The sequence below is a fragment of the Taudactylus pleione genome, unplaced genomic scaffold (assembly GCF_031769625.1).
Source record: "Taudactylus pleione unplaced genomic scaffold, aTauple2 ptg000053l, whole genome shotgun sequence".
In the NCBI taxonomy this organism is placed as follows: Eukaryota; Metazoa; Chordata; class Amphibia; order Anura; family Myobatrachidae; genus Taudactylus; species Taudactylus pleione.
This window is the reverse complement of record NW_028284455.1, coordinates 18,072,879-18,094,033: the sequence shown is the minus strand read 5'-3', so window position 1 is coordinate 18,094,033 and position 21,155 is coordinate 18,072,879. Positions and strand designations below refer to the sequence as shown.

Genomic DNA, 21,155 nt, shown 5'->3' with positions numbered 1-21,155 from the left:
GGACAGACTGTGTTTCCACCCTTGAGGCAACACTGTAGGCGCATACTGTCTCCCCTCCCAGGAAAAGGCAAACTGGTCTTGACTGCATGGATCAATAGAAATGGAAAATAATGCTTTAGCTGGATCAAGTACTGCATGCCATTCAGAAGAAGTATCTTGAATCCTCTGTTCAATTGAGACTATGTCAGGAACTGCTGCAGTTAAAGGCTGTGTGGCTTCATTCAAAGCCCGATGATGCACAGTCATTCTCCATGATCCATCAGGTTTCTTCACTGGGAACACAGGGGCATTAAATGGGCTGATGGCCGGTCTGAATATTCCTGCCTCCACATAGGCCACCAATGTCTCTGTAATTTCTTTGTGGCCACTTGGTATGCGGTATTGCTTCATGTGCACAGGGACATCAGTCCCAACCCCATCTATTTATTTTCTTGGGGTATCCGCATTCACTAACTCGAAAAATATGTTTGTGGGATACTTTGTGATGTGTATTACTCTTGGCCTGGGGTCCCTTTTTGCACCAGCTGTCTCTCGTTGTGCATCTATCCCTAAAATGCCCAAACTGACCTAACATTTGGCTCAATTTCCACACAGTCATATCAGCTGAGGCACCCACAGCTAAATACAGCGGGGCTTTCATATTTGTTGGTGCTGATTTTACAAACACATCTCTTCATCCAACGCACACAAATCAGGACCATCCCAGGGAGTCAGGGTAGTGCCTGTACCATCCGTGGCCACAACTCTCACCAGCCCAGTAAACGCAATCTACGAATACCTTCTGTGGGGTGGTAGGCATCAGACATTGGAGTTTTAACCACTTCTCATACGGCTGCTCATACTCCTATCAGTAGAGTCCATATACCATCCCTACTACAATACATATGCAAACGCACCAAGTGATCTATTGACAAAGTTCCCATTTGGGCCATCTCCCTGGCATTTAACTCAATGGAATCTTCTCCCTCCTCCCACAGTCTGAGTACCCATTCTAGAAGGGATTCATTAGCCCCCTGTCTCAATCTGCAGGACATGTCAATTAGATCTCTCGGTTTCCAATCTTCCATTGCCATGGAAGCCCGCTCAGTCTCTGAAGCAGTGGCTTCCTGCTCCCGTACTCCTTGACTCGTCCCTTGTAAGTTTACAGAATTGGGGGGAGTGTATATAGAGAATTCCTCACAAACAGTTGTACCCCTCCCGGTCCTGTTATAGCTGTTCTCCCATCATTTCCTACCGCTGGTAACATGGAAGGTTGAATATTTGAGTCCATAGCTATCCCATCTGCTAGGACCTGTTGCTGCTGCGGTCTACTCTCCTGTGTGGATGTACAAGTAGTGTGCCTAACAGGGCGCAGCTGCCCCATTACATCTTCCTCATATTCTACCTCAGAATCACTGTCCAGTTGTTCCCAATTCTGAGCAGTAATCAATGTACATATTTGTGCATTGATTACTGATGATTTTTCTACCTTGCTGTTTCTTACGGTTCACTGTTTACCACATATTGTTCAAACTGAGTCTGCAATTCACTGGTACAGTGTCCGTACACAAGTCCTCGGTACAACATTCTGTTCCCTTAAAGAATCTCGCTGAACTGTCTGTGAGACCAGCTCCCAGACAGCCTGTGCAGCGAGATTTAGAATTGCAGCCACAGCTCAACTCTCATTTTCAGAATACATACTTAAATCTTCTAAAGGTGTTACAGTTCTGATTGGTTGCATGTATTTACAGGCAGTTATAATCATGTCAGCCCCAGGGTCTGGATCTAGTCAGGCATGAAGGAAAACTTGCCCTCTTTTTCTTACTGAATAATCATTTAAACAGGTTGTTACACAATACAGCAGTGGTTCCCAAACTTGGTCCTCAGGACCCCACACAGGTCACGTTTTCCAGGTCACCCAGCAGGTGCACAGCTGTGTTTATTACTCACTGACACATTTTAAAAGATCCACAGGTGGAGCTAATTGCACTTGTGATTCTGTCAGGAGACCTGCAAAACATGCACCGTTTGGGGTCCCGAGGACAGTTTGAGAACCTGTGCAATACAGTATATAGGACTTTCTGGGGGTCCAAACGGGATCTCCTACCTGGCTCGCCAAAAGTTTCAGACGTAAGAGATTCCAGATGGGTGGCTTCCCAGAAATTATACTTAACAACTTGAATATAAAGTTTACATTTATTAATACTTTGCTGTATCTACTGAATTAATCGACAATTGTAGCTATCACATCAGCAAATCCAGGAGCCCTTCTCTCAGCATCTAGAGACTGGATTATGTTGAAACGTCCTAGCACTTCTGCAGTCAGTGTTGTTCCAGGAATAAGGCTGATTCTATACGGACAAATTACAGCTGATATAGGCTGCTCTCGAAGAGAAACTCCTGAATAAGAATTTTCACAGGTATAAAGGTCATTTTTAGAAATATATATAAATATTAAGACAGTAGTGGGCACTGTTGCCTCAATTCTGAATATTGGAATAACAAGTTTTATGGTGTGTATTTTGGATTAATTGAAGGTAACACAATGTTTAGTTATGTGACCAGACATACTTGATCCAAAATAAACATTTGTAATCGCTAACTAGCTAGAATTCTAAAGCATGTTGGCATATACTAGACTTTGTCACAATCTGTATATGATGCAATACTGACAGAGCACTGAACATCAAAATGGCCTTGAAAACTCCATTTTGGTCACTCCATATGCAATTATGAACTGATGCTTTTCTATCAAGGAACTGGTGAAGTCTCAAATGTATGTTGCCCACCAATGGTCTGGTAGGATCTGTCTAACTTTGCTAGGAACCTCGTATATCAGCATCCATAATAAATACTACTATTGAGAAATATACCGACTGGGATGTTCTTGAGGATGCAGCCACTGATTTGGATGATTTAACGGATATTGTGACATCATATATTAGCTTGTGTGAACCATCAAAAGCTTTCCGTATTTTTTGCAACAATAAACCGTGGTTTAGTCCTAAGCTTAGGTAACTGCGTCGTGCCAAGGAGGCGGCTTATGGCAGCAGGGATAGGGCCTTGTATAGGCAGGCCAGAAACACTGACTAGGGAGATCAGGGTTGCTAAGAAATGCTTTACTGATAAATGATTTCTCAGCCAATGATCCTGTGTGGAGAGGCATGCAGGCTATTAAATTATAAGAAACAACCCAGCCACGCTGTTATGAGCCAGAAATTGGCCGACGAGTTGGATGTTTTTTACTGTAGGTTTGAAAGGCCTGAATCTAATTTTATTATTGATCCTTTGGCAACTGCTCCATCGGAGACTAAGAGTTCAGGCAGAGGTGGCTGAGCTATTCAGATGGTTAAAGCCCAGGAAGACCCCGGTCTCAACGGCGTATCACCATCTGTCTTGAAATCCTGTGCTGAGCAGCTGGCCCACGTTTTTACAAAGATCTTTAATAGATCTTTGGAATTGTGTGTGGTTCCCTCCTGTTTTAAGTGTTCCGCTATCGTTCCTGTACCTAAGAAACCTGCCATTTCGGGTTTAAATTACTACAGACCAATCACTTTGACATCTGTGGCCATGAAAACTTTGAACGTCTAGTTCAGGGGTTCCCAACCACAGTCCTCAAGGCACACTAACAGTCCAGGTTTTAGGGATAGCCATACTTGAGCACAAGTGACTTAATTAGTACCTCAGTTATTTTGATTTAACCATCTGTGCACAATCATGGATATTACTAAAACCAGGACTGTTAGTGTGCCTTGAGGACCGAGGTTGGGAATCTATGGTCTAGTTGGTAAGTTGAGGAAGCGGTCAATATGGGGCTGCATCTTATTTTGGAACACCTTGACCTGCCTGGTACCTATGCGAGGGTCCTGTTCATTGATTGCAGTTCGGCGTTCAATACGATTGTCCCAGGGATATTGTACTCCAAATTGTTGAATTTGGGGGTTCCAGTATCTAACAGAGAATGGATTGTAGAATTCTTGACAGATAAGCAGTATGTGAAAGCAGGGGAGGTCACTTCAAGTGTGCATAGGATCAGCACAGGGCCCCCCCCAAGGATGTGTCCTTTCCCCCATGCTTTTCTCTTTGTATGCCAACAACTACATCGCTGGTGAGCAACCCGTGAAATTTTTTAAATTTGCAGATGACACCACTGTCATTGGTTTGATCAAAGACGGGGGACGAGTCCGCATACAAAAGAGGTGAACCAGTTGGTCCTGTGGTGCTGCATGAACAAGTTGGAGTTAAATCCGCTTAAAAATTTAGAGATGGATGTGGACTTCAGCTCCTGTATCCCCCCTTAAGATAGCTGGCAATGTTGTGTCAATGGTGGACTCATTTAAGTTTTTGGGGTCTACTATTTCACTAGACCTTAAGTGGTTGCCCAATATTGATGCCATTGTCAAAAAAGCCCAGCAAAGAGGTTATTTTTTGCGGCAACTTAAAATATGTATTCTCCTTTGAGAGTTGCAGATTCTTTTATATTCTGCTATAATAGAGTCGCTTATGTTCTTCGGTTATAGTATGGTTTGGTTCAGCAAGTGAAAGAGATAGGCTTAGGCTCAAAGGATTGTGAGAACAGCGGAAAGGATTATTGGGGTAGGTCTTCCTCCCGTTCAGGAGTTGTTGAGGAAGCGGGCAAGTAATATTGTAAGGGATTAGTCACATCCAGGTTGTTCCATGTTTCAGTCAGGCAATTGCTATAGAGCGCTGCCTGTAAAAACCTCTAGACATAAGTTTTTTCCCGCAGGCCATTCGTGTGTTGGACAGTTGACGAAAGAGTCTGTCTAGTCTAGTAGTATTGTTTTAAAATAGGATTCAATTCTTTTATGGTCTATTACATATGTATTATTGTATGTTTTGTGATTGGCATGTGAGCTGTTCCTTTATGAGAGTTTCTGGCGCGCAGTAAACCGGAGCTAAATTCCTGGTATACTGCTGTATACTTGGCCAGTAAAGTGATTCTGATGTTGTTTGTCAGAGACTAAAGGAAGCTTTTACTAATGGGTTCCAAAGGGCAATAGTAATTAATGCTACACCATGCCGATTTAGCATTCATTTCTATTGCCCTTTGAAATCAATCTGTCAAAGCTGCAGATAATCGGTGATCTTGTAAGCCCAACTGCTAGTATATCTACCCCTAAGATGTGCTTTAAACATAAGTGTCTTCTCTTGTTATGTCTAGATGAAATGCAATGCGAGAGAACCAACAATACTGCACACACCAATATAATGGTTCCTGGGATAACACCGCAAGTAGTGTAATATGACAAGCAGAGAACTGTATAAACACTACAGTTATATATTGTATTACTTCAGCTCAGCAATAAACAGCCTCTGATATATAGATATATATATATATATTGATGGCAAGAAAAAGCAGGAACCCTATTAACTACACACTGGGGTATGGACGGTAGCACTTAGAGGAAAAAAAACGTCAGCAATACACTTTCTCCACTTTTATTAGCACAGTAACAAATGTAGACTTAATCAGCCTACAACATATAACCAATCCACTGAGTAAATTCTTATCCACTTTTACATTTAAACAGCTTAAGGTATTTCACTACAGGTTCAGGTAACACCTCTTGTCAATAATCACCGACATACAAAAAGGAAGAAAAATGATATAAAGTGTAAAATGTTTTCATAATACAGATAAGCAATTCCTCAGGTCTCAGGCCCCTCATGGTGGTTATTCTCATGCACACACCTCAGCTCATTGCTCATACACAACAAAATAGTCATTCAATCCATCAACAAAAGACGTAACACAGAGGTCTACAGTATAATCAGCTTAAATGTACAAAATTAAATTGCTTGAATAGTTTACATATCGCATCCAGAACAAAAATAGGGGAACAACAACTTTACATTCTTTGTACTCCTCATTAGATACTTTTTCAGAGGCTTAATGTCTGTTTTGCAATGACGTTATGACTCTTCCAGTCACTTGCTGCAGAAAGATACCTTAAGTTACAATAACAAAATTCTCTGGAAATAAAAGACTGAATAAAATCTGTTATAGAAATAACCTATTCTTTATAGATTCCCACCCTCCATTGCTCAATGAACAAGCAGCTCTTGTCATCACAAACAAACTGGTGGCATGTGGAAGTGTATCTATGTAGCGTATCTCTTGGTCCACTGTCTGGCCATTCTGTCATGCTCTGCTCTGTTCGTCATGTACTGGGTGGCGATACTTCCGACAAGAGGGTCAGCTGCAAGAGAGAACATAGCGTCACTGCTGCAGATTATGTAGCAGAACTTCCACAGCACTGACTGAGTGTGAACATATACAAAATGTGATGGATTATATATTATATATAATTATTTATTTTTTCCTGGAGAAGAAAGATTATATATAAGGTTTCTAAGTTATATTATTATTGTTTTTTTTTTTTTAGTCTGAACCAGAACTAAACATGCATTACATAACCTATTAAAATGTCTTCTTTGGGATGAGCACTAGAAAGTCAAAATGTTTACTATATATATATATATATTATACACAAACACAAACACACACACACACCACTGAAGTGCCAAAAATCATGGGACAGCAGTATGTTAAGGTACTGGTAGGTGGTGGCACCGAACTACAATGTCTTGGAAATGCCCAGACCTGCACCAGTTGAAATCTGACATCTTGTGAGTCAATTTAAATACCGGCTAGACTGCTCATGGCAAGGGGACATGAATTATCAAAGTTCGAACGGGGCATGATATAGGGTGCCCGACAGATGTGACATTCTATTTCCGATGTTGTGCGGACATTCAACATTCCTCGATCTACAGCATCACATGTGCAGGGAAACTCATGTAAGGCATTACCATCCACTGTGGACAGTGCAGTGGCCGAACACAGGTGCTTAATAATCGTGAACAGCTGCGTCTAGCTAGAATTGTCCGTGTAACAGAAGTGACACTGGCTCAAATCACATCCACATTCAATACAGGAGGTACCAGGCGCATATCCAGCAGGTTAGTGCAGCGTTCTTTAGCTTCCATGGGATATTGGAGCAGAAGACCCACCAGAGTGCCGATGTTAACATGACAAAACCAAACACAGAGCTTCACCTGGGCTTGTGACGTTGATAACTGGACCATGGAGGACTGGCAACATGTGGTGCTGTTTGAGTAATGGTTCCAATTGTTTCGGGTGGATGGTAGGGTTCGGGTTTGGTGCTGACCCCATGAGGCCATGGACCCCAGTTGTCAGCAAGGCAACATGCAGGCTAGTGGTAGTTCCATAATGGTGTGGGGTGTTCCTGTGGAATTGGTTGGGTCCGCTAGCACGCCTGAACAAGTCATTGACCAGTAACGGCTAGGTTTCATTAATTGATGACCATTTGCAGCTCTTCATGGACTTCATGTACCCCCACACCTATGGAATATACCAGTAGGATAATGCACTGTGTCCAAAGGTGTCCAGAATTGGTTCAAGGAGCATTCTGGAGAGTTTTGATTAATGGTATGGCCACCATATTAGCCCGACATAAACACAATCAAACATTTATGGGACATGATGGAGAGGTTAATTCGCACCCAAGATCCTACACCTACAAATATCAGATCCAGACGGCATGTGTCAACATCTCCTTCAGTGGTCTTCTGTCCACTTGTGGAATCAATGCTATGTCCAGCTCCTGCACTATGCCAGGACAGAGGGAGTCCTACATGATACTATGCATCGATTCCATGGGGTCAATCGAATCAGCCAAGATAATCATGTGCGTGCGAGTCATTACGGCAATGGCCGCACTTCATGACAGCCCAGATTCGCTTAAAATGCTCTCAGCCCCATAGGGCTCCGAGCAAAATTCAGCAAATTCGGGCTTGGAGCGTTGTAACGGCAACTTGCACCCTTCGCATTTAATTGGATTCACCCCCATGACTTTTGGCAAAAAACATTTTTGTACTGTATTACTTGACAAAACTAAGTTTCATTAACATTATTTCATAGACCGGAGTGCTGCTGTCTCTTACTATTTTTTCTGTGTATGGACCAGTCGATTGGCGACTCCTACAGAGGGCACCCGGCAAGCTACATGGATTACGCAAGTGAGTGCCGAATATAATTATATATAGAAAGATTGTGTATGTTGGTGTAAAATAAATAAATATATATATATACACACACACATACATATATACACATACATACATATATATATATATATATACACATACATACCTACACATTTGTTGTATATGTGTATGTATGAACTGTACATGTGCACACAGTATCGCATATATATTGTTATTGTTAGTTATTATGGTGAGTGCAGAGCCCCTGTGATTTCTATATACACACACACACACACACACACACACACACACACACACACACCTGGGGTACACCTATAAACTTTAGTATTCTTGAAGAGAAGATTAAATAGAGAAAAGGAAAAAACCCACTGACATTAACCTTGAGCTTCTTAATAACAGTGTAGTGTTTCTACTCTAACACTTAATGCATTGCACTAAACACACACAGTCGTGTGAAACAGGAAAGGCAATTTACTTTAACATTCTTCTGCGTAATCTTTAATTCTCCTCATCTGCAAACATTTAATGTTGTGGAATCTGGACAAATACTTAGTATAGCACTGATTTCTGATGTAAGACGACTCTTACCAGGGTTGCAATCTGTAAGCAGGGAGCAGATGGAGAGGAGAACTTTAGAAATGGTTAGTGCCGGGCTCCAGTTATCTTTCAGGATATCGAGACAGATTACTCCTTGGCTGTTAATGTTGCAGTGGTAGATCCTTGTCCGAAAGGTCACCTAAGCAGAGAGGGATTTAAGTTTACATCTCTTGTTTACTCAATGTAAAATGCTTGATTTGGCAAGTAAGCTAAGTAGAAGGTAAGTCCCTGCAAATAATATTTAATTAATTTTTTATCACATGCAAAAATAAGTTTACCAGCATTTTGCAAAATAATGATGTTTACCTTCAAACCTTCCAGCAAAAATACTCTTCAGGAATAGAGCTAGCTGAAATTGTGTTTTTTTTTTTTTATAATATATATTTAAAAAAAAAAACACAACAGTTGTAAAATTGATCCCTACATTTGTTTTAATCTCCTGACCTCTTGTGGTGAATCTTAAGAATTACAGCTTGATGTATAGAAAATAAATCCCACACATTTTGAATCACCAGCATGGAAAGCTATCCAATATAAGATGGCGCTAGTTGTGTATTAACTGCCACAAATATTTGTGAAAAAGTATTAAAAAAAAAAAAAGTATACTTAATTAAATGGAGTAAAGGTTTCTGTACTGTTTGTGGCTGAAAGGTGCCACTTTGGACCTTGGTCCTGGCAACTTGTAAATTGCTGCATACACTGAAGTGTTTACATCTTTCAGTAAGATTATCTCCATAATACACCAGCTGGGCTGGAGATTGCAAATAAGTTTCATATTTTTATTTTCAATTTTTTTACCATAAATTTTCTTGTTTTTAATACTAATCAATCTGCTTCTAGTGATGGTGTGAGCTGTGGTCTACATCAATTAACACAGCTATAATCTCATAAAACATACGCCCATATAAAAAGGAACACTAAACTCAAAATTAACATTTACTGGACATCCCCATCATAAATAAACTACCTTGCGTACTTATCCCCAGTTGCACATAACACTGCTACCTCATAGGTAGGCCCATGCACCCATCTTCTTTTGCTTAAAACCAAAAGAATATCCATCTATGAATTTAGAGATTCTAGCACAGATTTTTCCACAAGCTGCTACTGTACTTCAAGGAACAAGCCTATAATCGGATTCCCAGGCTACCTCATGGGGGCATAGGTCTGGAGTCTTTGGGGCTAGGATTACATAATAAAACAAAGATATAGAGGCCCTGCAATTAGTGTTATAAATGCATGGGTCTTCATATTGGGGGAATTTTCTTGACTATGCAGCTGTGAGTGAGGTTCAGACAAAATACACCTACCAATCGCCCTAATTTCAGCTGGACAGTACCTGTTTGAGGGCTTGGTCCTGATCGGGAAGTATGCTGCTTTACATAGCAGATAATCAATGAATAGGTGTTACCCGTAAAGAAAGGGTGACAGCAGGGGAGACTGGAGAGGGAAAAGGGGTATCCTAGTGCTTTTCATCACTAGGCAAACCCCAGAGGGCATAGCAAAGAATTCACTAGATGTTTAAAACACCCTCACAAAATGTACCCCAATTCTTGTGATCAATGCTGGAGGCAGTGCAGTCATGTAGGCAGTTTTATTTGGTGAACCTGCCTGAAAATCACCCAATACATTTGTAGGATTATCCCTAAATCTAAGTCTAACCAACCTTCTCCTATTTCACCCTATAGATGAGTACATACAGATGTATCCTCATAAACCCAGCCTCAATATGCCATGTGGTGACACATGGCCCGAGTGAGTCGCACCGGGGCGGATTTTTCACCCAGAAATGTGTCTTTGTTCAATCGGATGCAACTAACTGCTTCACAAGAACCTAGGGTTTGTTGTGAAATTTGTTCTGTTATGATGATATAAACTACATCAGATCATGACGGGAAGAATATACATTCTCCTTTCTTAAAATGAGGAACAGTTTCCCACAATGCAAACAGTTTACTGGTATGTGCAACGTGTGTAAGAGATCATGTAAGGTCCGGATATGAAGATATATTAACTGTAGTTCACCTACTCTCCCCAAGAAATGGCTAGATGACTTCATTCAGAGTTATAGTATATTGAGGTTACAATTACAGAGTGTATATGTGGAAACAGAATTGTACACCCACTTGTTGCTGCAGCGACCTACTCAGGAAGCAGAACCCAGGAGGGAGACTGCACTTACCTTTGGAGGCTTAAAAGGGTATTCAGGTGTGAATGTAATGTCCAGGAAAAACACGCCTCCCTCGTAAACAGAGCCCGGGGGACCCAGGATGGTAGATCGCCATTCGTAAATGTTGTCTCCTTTTGGACCAGCACTAGAATTTAAAAGTATATAGAAAATATATATTAATATATACATAAACCCTAATACACACACACACACACACACACACACACACACACACACACACGAACAGAAGACAAAAGGTGTAAAAACAAGCTATATAAATCTGTTTTCAGTACAGGAGTCTGCAAACACACCTGTACATGAAGTCCAATTCCTGGGATGCTTTTATAAACTTCAGTATTCTTAAAGTGAAAATTAAAAAAAAAAAAAAAATGAGCAAGCAATCAGAAATGAAGATTTGTGGGATTTATCCCAAAAACATATGCAGGGACAGGGTGACCGAAAGGATCCCATCCCCGACAGCGCTAGGAACATCGTGCGGATACTGAGCTCTGATCATAGCGCTGTCAGCGCTCTCAAATCAATCACCCTCAATCTTGTCCATCCTATCTGGCTTGATATACAAGAAACGGATGAGTGACACTATATCCCCGCAAACGAGGACAGAGCACACTTGAATGTCTGGTGCACACAGATAAAATCAGTGAAAGCAAAACGGAATGAGAGATACATTTCTCTGCCTGCTTCATTTCACATTATTGTGAACAAAGTGGGTACTGGCAACATATATACCTTCCCTGGGGGATTGGTCTTTTTATATAGATCCATTTGGTGAACTTCCTTCAATACAATCCATTTAGCCAGATGTGGCTAATTGGTCAGGAATATACAAGACTTTATGGAAATCAATGTACATATTAAATATTTTTTTAATTAACAACATCAGAATCTACCTCATGAGAACTCTTTCTTTGTGAATTCAACACAAAGAACATTTAGCAACCAGCTGATACTACCTAATAGATAAGATTGATTATACCATTTTTTATTGTGCTACTTAATATATTAATTGTGTTAATACCGGTGTTTTACATTCATGTAATTCTTGTGTACTCGTATTTACACTCAGATCTATATTATATTCATAATTTTATAATTTCACACAGTGCTGCCGATTCATATTACTAGAGCGCGGTTACCTTTTCTATTTACATTTTTTTGCCAGGCCAGAGCAGGTAGACCGCGGCTTCCCCTCACGGCCATTAGACTGCGCCTCATATCAGTCATACTGTCCCTGCATCAGCTGTAAGATGGCGGGGCTGGCGGACACATGGTCATTGCGTAGTGTGATTAGATTTCTGCGTCTAAAGGGCACATCAGCAGCTGAAATTCATCACCAACTTGTCAAGGTGCACGGGGAGAACGTCAGGTCACGGAAACAAGTTTGGCGCACTGCCTTTGACAACGGCAAAACAGACGGTCAAATTGGGCAGCGATCCGGCCGTCCAAGTACGTCCACCACAGATGACAATTTGTGCCGCATTGGTCTGATACAGACAGACTCATTCGAGTTAGTGATATTGCTGACGATCTGAATATCTCAGTGGGTACTGTGCACAACATTGTTCATGAGCAATTGGAGTACAGAAAAAAAAAGTTCACACTGGTTTCCAAAGCAACTCACAGACGGTCACAAAACCAATAGGATGGGATTGTCTCTCGTGCACTGAACACTGTCCCATGAGGGAGTGTGTTACATGCGCTGAAACATGGGTGCATCATGTGACACCGGAAACAAAGCAAGCATCCAAGTACATGGAAACACGCATCGCCCCACCTTCAAAACAAAAATTCAAAACAACTCAATCAGCAAAGGTGGTCTTGGAAACCATGTTTTGGGACCACAAGGGCATTCTTCTTGTTGATTTCCTCACCAGGGAGATACTGTGTCCGCTATTGTGACACATTGAGCAGGTAGTGAAGGGCAATTTGTCAAATATGACCTGGATTGCTGTGAACAGTTGTCATATTGCTGCACGATAGCGCCAGGCCTCACTTAGCACTGTAACCACTCAACTGTGCGGTTGGCTACCATTGGGAGGTACTGGATCATCCTCCCTACAGCCCTGACCTGGCACCGAGTGATTTCCATCTCTTTGGACCATTGAAGAAGCACCTGGGTGGAAGATGATTCACAACTGACAGTGAAGTTTAGTAACTGACAATGCTCGGCTGCACACATAACAGATAGTTCCGGTACATTGCAAGTTTTCATGTTCACCCTCCTCTGTGGGGTACAAAGCAAAACTGGTGATGTAAATGGATGCAATGGATGCCAGTGTTGTGCCAGTCCAGACTAGCACATTGTGTGGAATAAAATTTCCCCCTTTGTGACCACAGTTGGGGGAAGGCCCTTTCCAGTTTCAGAATTACAATGCCATCATTCTCAAAGCAATATCCATTGAAAAATGGTTTACAAAGTTTGATGTGGTAGAAATTGACCAGACCGCATCAAACAGTTTTAGAATAAATTTGGAACAGGACTGCGAGCTAGGCCTTATGGCTCAACATCAGGGCCCAACCTTACAAATGCTGAAAGGATGCGAATTCCTTCGTATTTGTAATCGTGCAGTCGGGACAGTCTGTGCTGTGCCTACACTGAACGTTCAGTCGTTCAGTGTGGGCACATCAATCATCCCTGCACATGGGCAATCTGTCGTTATCGGCAGATTGACCAGCATGTTCAGGCAATGATAGATGTCAAAAACGACCAGCGGGAGCGCACATCGCTTTTGACATTTTTATGGCCGATTTGTGAACGATTGCGATATCATTATCGTTCAATTGCTCATTTTAAATCGGGTAGTGGATACCCGCCTTTACCAGAAGCGGTTATAGCTGCAAATGGGGTGCCAACTCCATATTAATGCCCAAGGTTTTGGAATGAGATGTCCACATACCTTCGGTCATGTAGTGTATATTTTAAATAGGCATTAGTTTAAAATAAATAGATTGCTTCACCTACTATCACAGTGGCTCTCTCAAACTCGGTCCTCAGGACCCCACACAGGTCACATTTTGCAGGTCACCCGGCAGGTGCACAGGTGTAGTTATTACTCACTGACACATTTTAAAAAATCTACAGGTGGAGCCAATTATGTCACTTGTAATTCTGTGAGAAGACCTGGAAAACATGCGCTGTTTAGGGTCCGGACAGAGTTTGAAAACCTGTGCACTATCAAAATGGTTACATCTGTATTTGTTACTTAATGTAGTAGCCCTCGGCTTTCTAAACAAAATTGCATCAATTAAAGTTTTATTAATTGAGATAAACCGGTTTTTGCTTTTAATTAAATCTTAATCCCGGAAGAACTGTTTGTGCTTATCCACTCTGGGAATAATAAAAAGATAATCCTACTCAGTCTATAAACTTGCTGATTGTTACTTGCAGTGCATAACCCACACTTCTTGTGCATAAACAAAAATGACAACTTTTACAGAGTTTTATAATGGAGACAGTGTGGTGGGTCCTGACACTTTGGTGTCAATCCTATAGTGCAAGATCCGATTAGAAATGCAGATTTCTGAGACGCAGAGCTAGGTTGTGTGACTTTTCTACAAAATGTGACGTAGGAGAAGTGCATGAAAAAGGGGGAAAATCATCCTGGACCACAAAAAAGTGGCAACTAAGACAGCAGGACCTCTGTTAGAGCCCAGAAGGAAAGTACTGGAGGTTTTTAGAAGGTGTCAAATAGCTGTTTTTTGCAATTTTATATAATGGTGGAAAAATGATAGCCAGCAAGTGTTTTTCAGCAAACTAAAGTCTTTACAATATTTTGGGGTAGAGAAAAAATGCCACAAAGTGATTTTTTTTTTTTATATATATACAAGTTTGTAAAACATTTAAAAAAAAAAAAAAAAAAAAAAACTTAACTCACATCTACAAGTTCTAAAACCCCTCTCCTATCAATACAACACCTCCACATTGAGCTCTTTAAGGTGGATACGATATGTACCCACCTATGTGACAGACGATCCGAGGGCCGTCATATCGGGCGGACCTTACACATGGGGTGATCCGGTGCCCGACAAGCAGTGCTGCATGGGATCGTCATCGAAAAGACATCGAAAAGGCATTGACTAACCATCGGTATCCAATGGTTATACATACCATACTCAGGGGAGCGGCCAGAATAAGCTGGTGTATGGCAGGCTTCCCCAAGCACTCCCTTTCAATGCTACACACACCTGCTCTCCTTGACAAAAAGTTTTGATTTATGGGACAGTCTTTTCCAATCAGGACAGGTGGAAAGATTGTTTAAATTGTAAAACATTGCTGATGCATCAAAGAAAAAGTGTTAAATGTCTATTTCTAAAGGCCCCCATACATCAGCAATTGATTGCAGCAATCGTGCAATTTGCAATCTATTGTGTATAAAAAATCTTTCCCAATCGATTGTGGCAATTCTGTAATCGATTGTGTATAAAAATCTTTCCCTTTTTCAATCGATTGCAAATTGCACAATTGGTGATGTATGGGGGCCTTAAGTCCTAACTATCCCAAATAGAAGAATGCATTGCATGTTTAATTAGAACTGAAACTAATAAATGTGCAATGTATTCTGCATTGTTTGCACATTTAAAAACAAAAAAAATATCCCCCCCATCCCTACAACACAAAATGGGTCACTCATTTTCTCAAGGTGCAAAACTGCTCCTTCTATCTCCAGCTAGATTGTTATTTTTGTAAACCTAGAAACAAGTCAGAGATAAAACCATTTTGTGAAGTTTATTGAACTAAAGCAAAGTGGAAGAACTTAGTGAGAAACACGATGAAAATGGCAATACACAAGAGACATCACTTTTCCAAAACTGAAAATAAACCCAGGTCTCAGATATTTAATTTTTGAAATTGTGAAGCCAAAACATTTTTATCTGCCTACGTATATAATGCTACTGCAAGCCAGTACTACGTACCCGAATTTATTAGCTCTAAACCACATTTAGTTTCTAGTAGAGGAGAGTAAAACCGCGTTCACACTAGGCGATGTGTGTATGCGGCGACAGTCAGCGGCGTGCCCGTCAGGGGGTGCCGGCATTGGCAAGAGGATACACACTTGCAGATGCCAACCAGCGACAAACGACGGCGGTGGGTGGGGGATGGAGCGGGGCCATGTTGCATTCAGCAGCGTGGTGTCGCTCACGATATCCCCAGATTGGGCTGCATGTACAGCCAACTGGGGATATCGTTAACAGCTCGCGGGAGCGCTCATCATTGGTTGTTCGGACTACAGACACTAGACTATATGAACGATATCATTATCGTTCAGTTCTATTGTGTATGCCCCATAAGCATTACATGACTACAAGCAGAAAGTTTACAAATAAATGGTTTTAATTGGATCTTAAAGGCCTATGGGTGGTCAATGTAGGACCACATTGGCTGGGCATCAAGGGATGAAAGAGGCGGTGAGGGCCATTTATTTAACCCCATAATTAGTCTTCATTCTAGAACCCTGCACCTGTCACAACCCATGCAGTTCCTCTTTCCTGCCTGGGATGTTGCTCCCTGCTCTGGTGCTTCTAGCACACTTCGCTGATGCAACAAACTGCTGAGAAGTTTTTTTTTTGCTCCATGTAACAATAATTACCACAAATGCATTCTCAACTCCAGGATATCATTTATTTGAAGCATTGTATTTGCTTTTATTTGGACACAAAAAGTAGAATATATACTTTAACAAAACATAAAATATGTATAAGTTAATAAGAACAAAAATTCTGCTCCTCTTTCAACCTATGTACCTGGTACCAGATCTGCAATAATATACTAGTCAGGTATTAGCTATGTAATACTTCTGTCAATGTGCAGCTCTTTTCTAATGTCTTTAACTTAACAAAAAATATGCACTTTGGTAATTAAAGTAGTGAATCATCTTTATTCTCTGGTATAGCATTAGACAGATGCAAGCTGCCCGGCTACTAATGGGTTAAAAATAATGTACAATTTATAAATGAATCTAATGCTGGGTACACACTGGCCGATATATTGGCCAATCAATTGATTCGTCGGCCAGTGTGTACAGATGATACGTCTATGAACCACATCGTTCACAGACATATCGCATTGGCTGTGCTGCACAGCTGATGAACAGATATGTCTGCAGACATATTTGTCCATCAGCAAGTGTGTGCGGGCGATCAGCCAATCGCCCGTACACAGGGAAGCCGAGAGGCGGGGGGGCACTGCTCCCCTTCCCTCTTAGGTCACAGCAGCCCAGCACACGCCGGAGAGTCTCCTATGCCAAAAGGGGGGGGGGGGGGGAGCGATCACGCCCCATTGGCCTGTGCGCCAGGCTGAGGGGCACACAGCACCCCCCTCCCCAGCGCCACAAAAAAATTTTTCCCAGAAGGGGGCGTTGCCACGAGTTCCGCGATTAGGCCACATCCCCTACCCGCCCCCAGGCCGACCCGACCCGCTGCAGCATGCAGATGATGATCGTTCAGTGTGCATGAACGACCATCATCTGCAGATATATCGCTATAGTGTGTACCCACCTTAAGAGTACAGTCTTAAGACAAGCACCTGGTAAACCACTATTTACTTTGTAAAATCCATTTCATGTTCATTCCAAATCCCTGGTTAATGGCCAATGGTTTACAAGATTAAATGAAGCTATAGATAAGAGGCAGTAAAAACAGTTTTAGCTAACAAATGACTAAAACACCACTGGCTGACTGGTTCACACATGTGCTGGGAAAATTGGATTAAACCATTGCTTCAGGCACTATTTATAATGTATTTTTGTGTTAAGATTTTTATCAATACAATCTATTATCCTAGCAGTGTGACGTAATGCATCATCATTATCAGTTATTTATAAAGCACATCTTTACACAATGCTGTACACTGAGGGGATCGGAATACAAATTACTGCCCATGTGAGTAAGAGGTGCGGGAGAACAATTGATACATAAAAGGTAGCCAAAATACAATTGTAGCTGCTGATGGGGAAAGCCAGCAAGGCCAATTTATAATCTGCATACTTAATACAAATTAACTAATACATATTTATTTAAATGTCGTTTCAGGCATTCATTTGCATATGAAATGCGCATTAACAGTAGATATATATGAATAAACCCTAGGAATCTTAGAACTGGAATACAACAGGGCAAACAATCCCTACTCATAGATATGGGCAATTTCACTTCATAACAAAGAGGCATAATACTACAATTCTCTGCATATTGTCATTTGTTAATAATTACACAGGTCTGCGATGAAAAAGCTTTTCTTAATGAATTTATGTGATACTGATTTTGCATATCACATAACATTTTTCTGCAAAACTTATATTTATGAAGAAATCATTTTTTTCATATTCTTTAAAAAGTAATAAATGTATTCTGCCTACATTTATTATAAAACATTGTCTTAAATGAATTCAGTCGGTAGTATAGAACGTGGCAATTCAGTTCTCGTCATAAAACTTCCCCCCCGACCAGTGCCAGATTAAGGTCCGCATGGTCCTGGAGCTGAAATTTACAAAGGGCCTAAACACCATACTGTCTAAAGGAACATTGCACGCACGCGCACACACCAACTATAAGGTGAGCTGGCGAAGGTGGAACCAAATAAAACCGTTGCAACACAGTTTTGCCCTGTGCCGGCTCATTTTAACCCCTGCCTACCACCACACACACACACACACACACACACACACACACACACACACACACACACACAGTACATATACATTACAAGTGATTTCAACATTTTTAGGCAATATCAGGGGTCCAAACTACAAAGAAATTGTCAGGGAAATTCTTAATAGTTACAGAAACCTTGGCTGCAATAGGAGTTTAAAAGGTAAATTTTTAAAATTCCCATATTGAGCATTTCCCGAATAATCTCGGTGACTACACTGAAGAACAGGGTGAACGGTTCCACCAAGACGTTAAAGATGTAGAAAGAAGATACCAGGGTCATTGGGACATCAGCATGATGGCTGACTACTGCTGGATGATACACAGAGACGACATAGAAAAAGCTTATAAACGAAAAGCGATAAAACGAAGTCTTAAGACAAAAAAAATCCAAGATATTAACGATTTTTCAATAATTATGGTTTTGTTTCTATTGTTTGATTTTATTGTTTTATTATGTAATTAAGACAAAAACAGTGATATCATCTGCACTTCTTCGTATTTCCCAGTAAATATGTCAAAACAATTAAACATCTTGTTTTTTCTTAAAATTGAATGTAACCCCCTTATAGGTAAATGTGATGCAGTAATTTTTTTTTTTAAATATACTATTTCTTGTTTTCACAGGAGTATAATTAAGAATATAAAAGTATTATTAAAAAAAGCTTTCAATACCTTAAATTTCGCAGACCTGTGTTATTAATGTTATGTTTGTAGCAGAGGTACTGCAGAATCGAATAATCTGCTGTAGATGTCAGTGGAACAGTGTCCCTAGTGGCCAAATTATGATTAAAAACAAAAAATCTGTACCATACGTTGAGGGTCTTATCCAAAGAAATACATTTCCAATAGAAAACCTCAAAAAAAAAAAAAAAAAAGTACACTCATCTTAATAGCGGACACAAACGTGCAACATTAAAGATAAATAGAGAACATACAGCATGGATTCCAGATTACTGTTTATTAACTCCAGTTCTGACGTATCCCTGACAGTTCGTGGTTTGAGTACCTAGTAGTAGGTGCAGAAGATGCGGACTGAATATGGAGTGCACTGTGAACAGGGTCACAGGACATTTCTCTTATGTGCAAATGCTCCGTTGCCATTTAGCAACGCCCATTCAGCTGTCTGTGAGAAACGTCCGAGTTGCGTAAGACTTAGGGGTATATTTACTAAAGTGAGAGCTTTAGAAGTGGAGATGTTGCCCATAGCAACCAATCAGATTCTAGCTATTATCTTCTAGAAGGTTCTAGTTAAATGTTAAGTAGAATCTAATTAGTTGCTATGGGCAACATCTCCATTTCTAAAAACCCAAACTGTACTAAATATACCCCTTAGAATCTCGTGCCTTCCCTAAGATACGTATGCCAACACTTCAGGGGCAATTCAGTTAAATATGACGCAAGACTGCATGTGTCAGGGCTAGATACAGACGATGTGTGCAGTGCCCACATCACCTGAATTTATGGTCGCCTAATAATGTTAATGTAGAGGTGACGTACAGGCTTTGTAGGGTGCAGTTGCCAGAGTTCACAAGCCGTCCCAACGGCACATCGCTCCTACATTGCAATTAAGTGAAGAAAAAGTAACAGTCAATTTCATGTACTGTTCTTTTTACTTTTATTATTAAAATAGACTATGAGGCAGGGTGTATTTGGGTGCAAGTTTTTCTGAAGTACAAACTCGCACATTTTGAAGGTGTGAATTTGTCCTGCAAAATGTTATAGAGTGCGAATTAGACTGGCATGTGAGATATACTCTACAGTAAACTCGCAACCTGCAATGCGACTTTCATTGCAGGGTGCGAGTCAGACAGAAGCCTTCATAGATCAGCGAGATCCGTGAAGGCTTCTGTGTAAAAAAGCTATAAAATTGTTAAAGTGGGGTCTCCCCCAAAAGCACAACCAGCACCGCACTTTAACTTCAATGGTGGGGATGCACTTTAGTAACCAAGTGGTTCCTACCATTGAAGTCAATACGTCAGGGCTTGACAAATTTTTCTAAAATCTAGGAGCCAGGATGAAAGTGTAGGAGCCAGATCACTGTCCCCCCAAAAAATTACAGGAGTGATTGAAGAGCACAGCTCTGTGTGTTATGCAACTGTTATACACACTATACTAGTCATCAAAATGGTCGCAGTTGAATGGGTATAGTAACATGGAGGCCCCCTCACTGCTCTGCACAGCTCTCCTGCTCCACCCCCCACCCTCCAGTAATAACGGATCACATTTCATATAAACCAATGGTGCCAGAAAGTACAACATAACCCCCCCTCCCCTCATGGTCACACCACTATCCCTCTGAAGCCGCTCCGCAGCCCTGGCTACGCATAGACCCTATTACTGGGGAGCTCTATGCAGCCAGTGATAGGCGACAGTAGACAGCCGTGACATACATGAGGATCAGCGTAGACTGAGACAGACAGCAGGGATCAGGAGTCAGCGCAGGCCAGGACGGACACAGGCACAGCAGTCACCGCACACGACACTCAGCACATGCATTCCTGTGCATGAAATGAACACCGCAATACTATAGGCACGAATCTCCGCGGGGGCTGATGAGGATCTGCTTCCTCCCTCACTGCAAAATCTGGTAGCCAAGCAGCAAAATCTGGTAGCCATGGCGACCTGGCCCCTGGGATTTGTCAAGCCCTGCAATAGGTAGTGGGAAGCGCTGAGAGGTGGAGGCTCG

General features: G+C 41.3%; 1 protein-coding gene across 2 annotated transcripts in view; it reads right to left on the bottom strand.

Annotated features, from left to right (window-relative positions):
- Positions 1-5,423: 5,423 nt before the first annotated feature.
- Positions 5,424-21,155, bottom strand: part of UBE2E1 (ubiquitin conjugating enzyme E2 E1) — a 39,740-nt gene continuing 24,008 nt past the window's right edge. For both annotated transcript variants that reach the window (XM_088463482.1, XM_088463477.1), the window contains 3 exons: positions 10,811-10,943; positions 8,620-8,767; positions 5,424-6,200 (listed from right to left, as the gene is read on the bottom strand). In XM_088463482.1, coding sequence (XP_088319608.1) covers positions 6,103-6,200; positions 8,620-8,767; positions 10,811-10,943 — 379 coding nt within the window. In that variant the 3' untranslated portion in view covers positions 5,424-6,102. The remainder of the gene's footprint in view (positions 6,201-8,619; positions 8,768-10,810; positions 10,944-21,155) is intronic.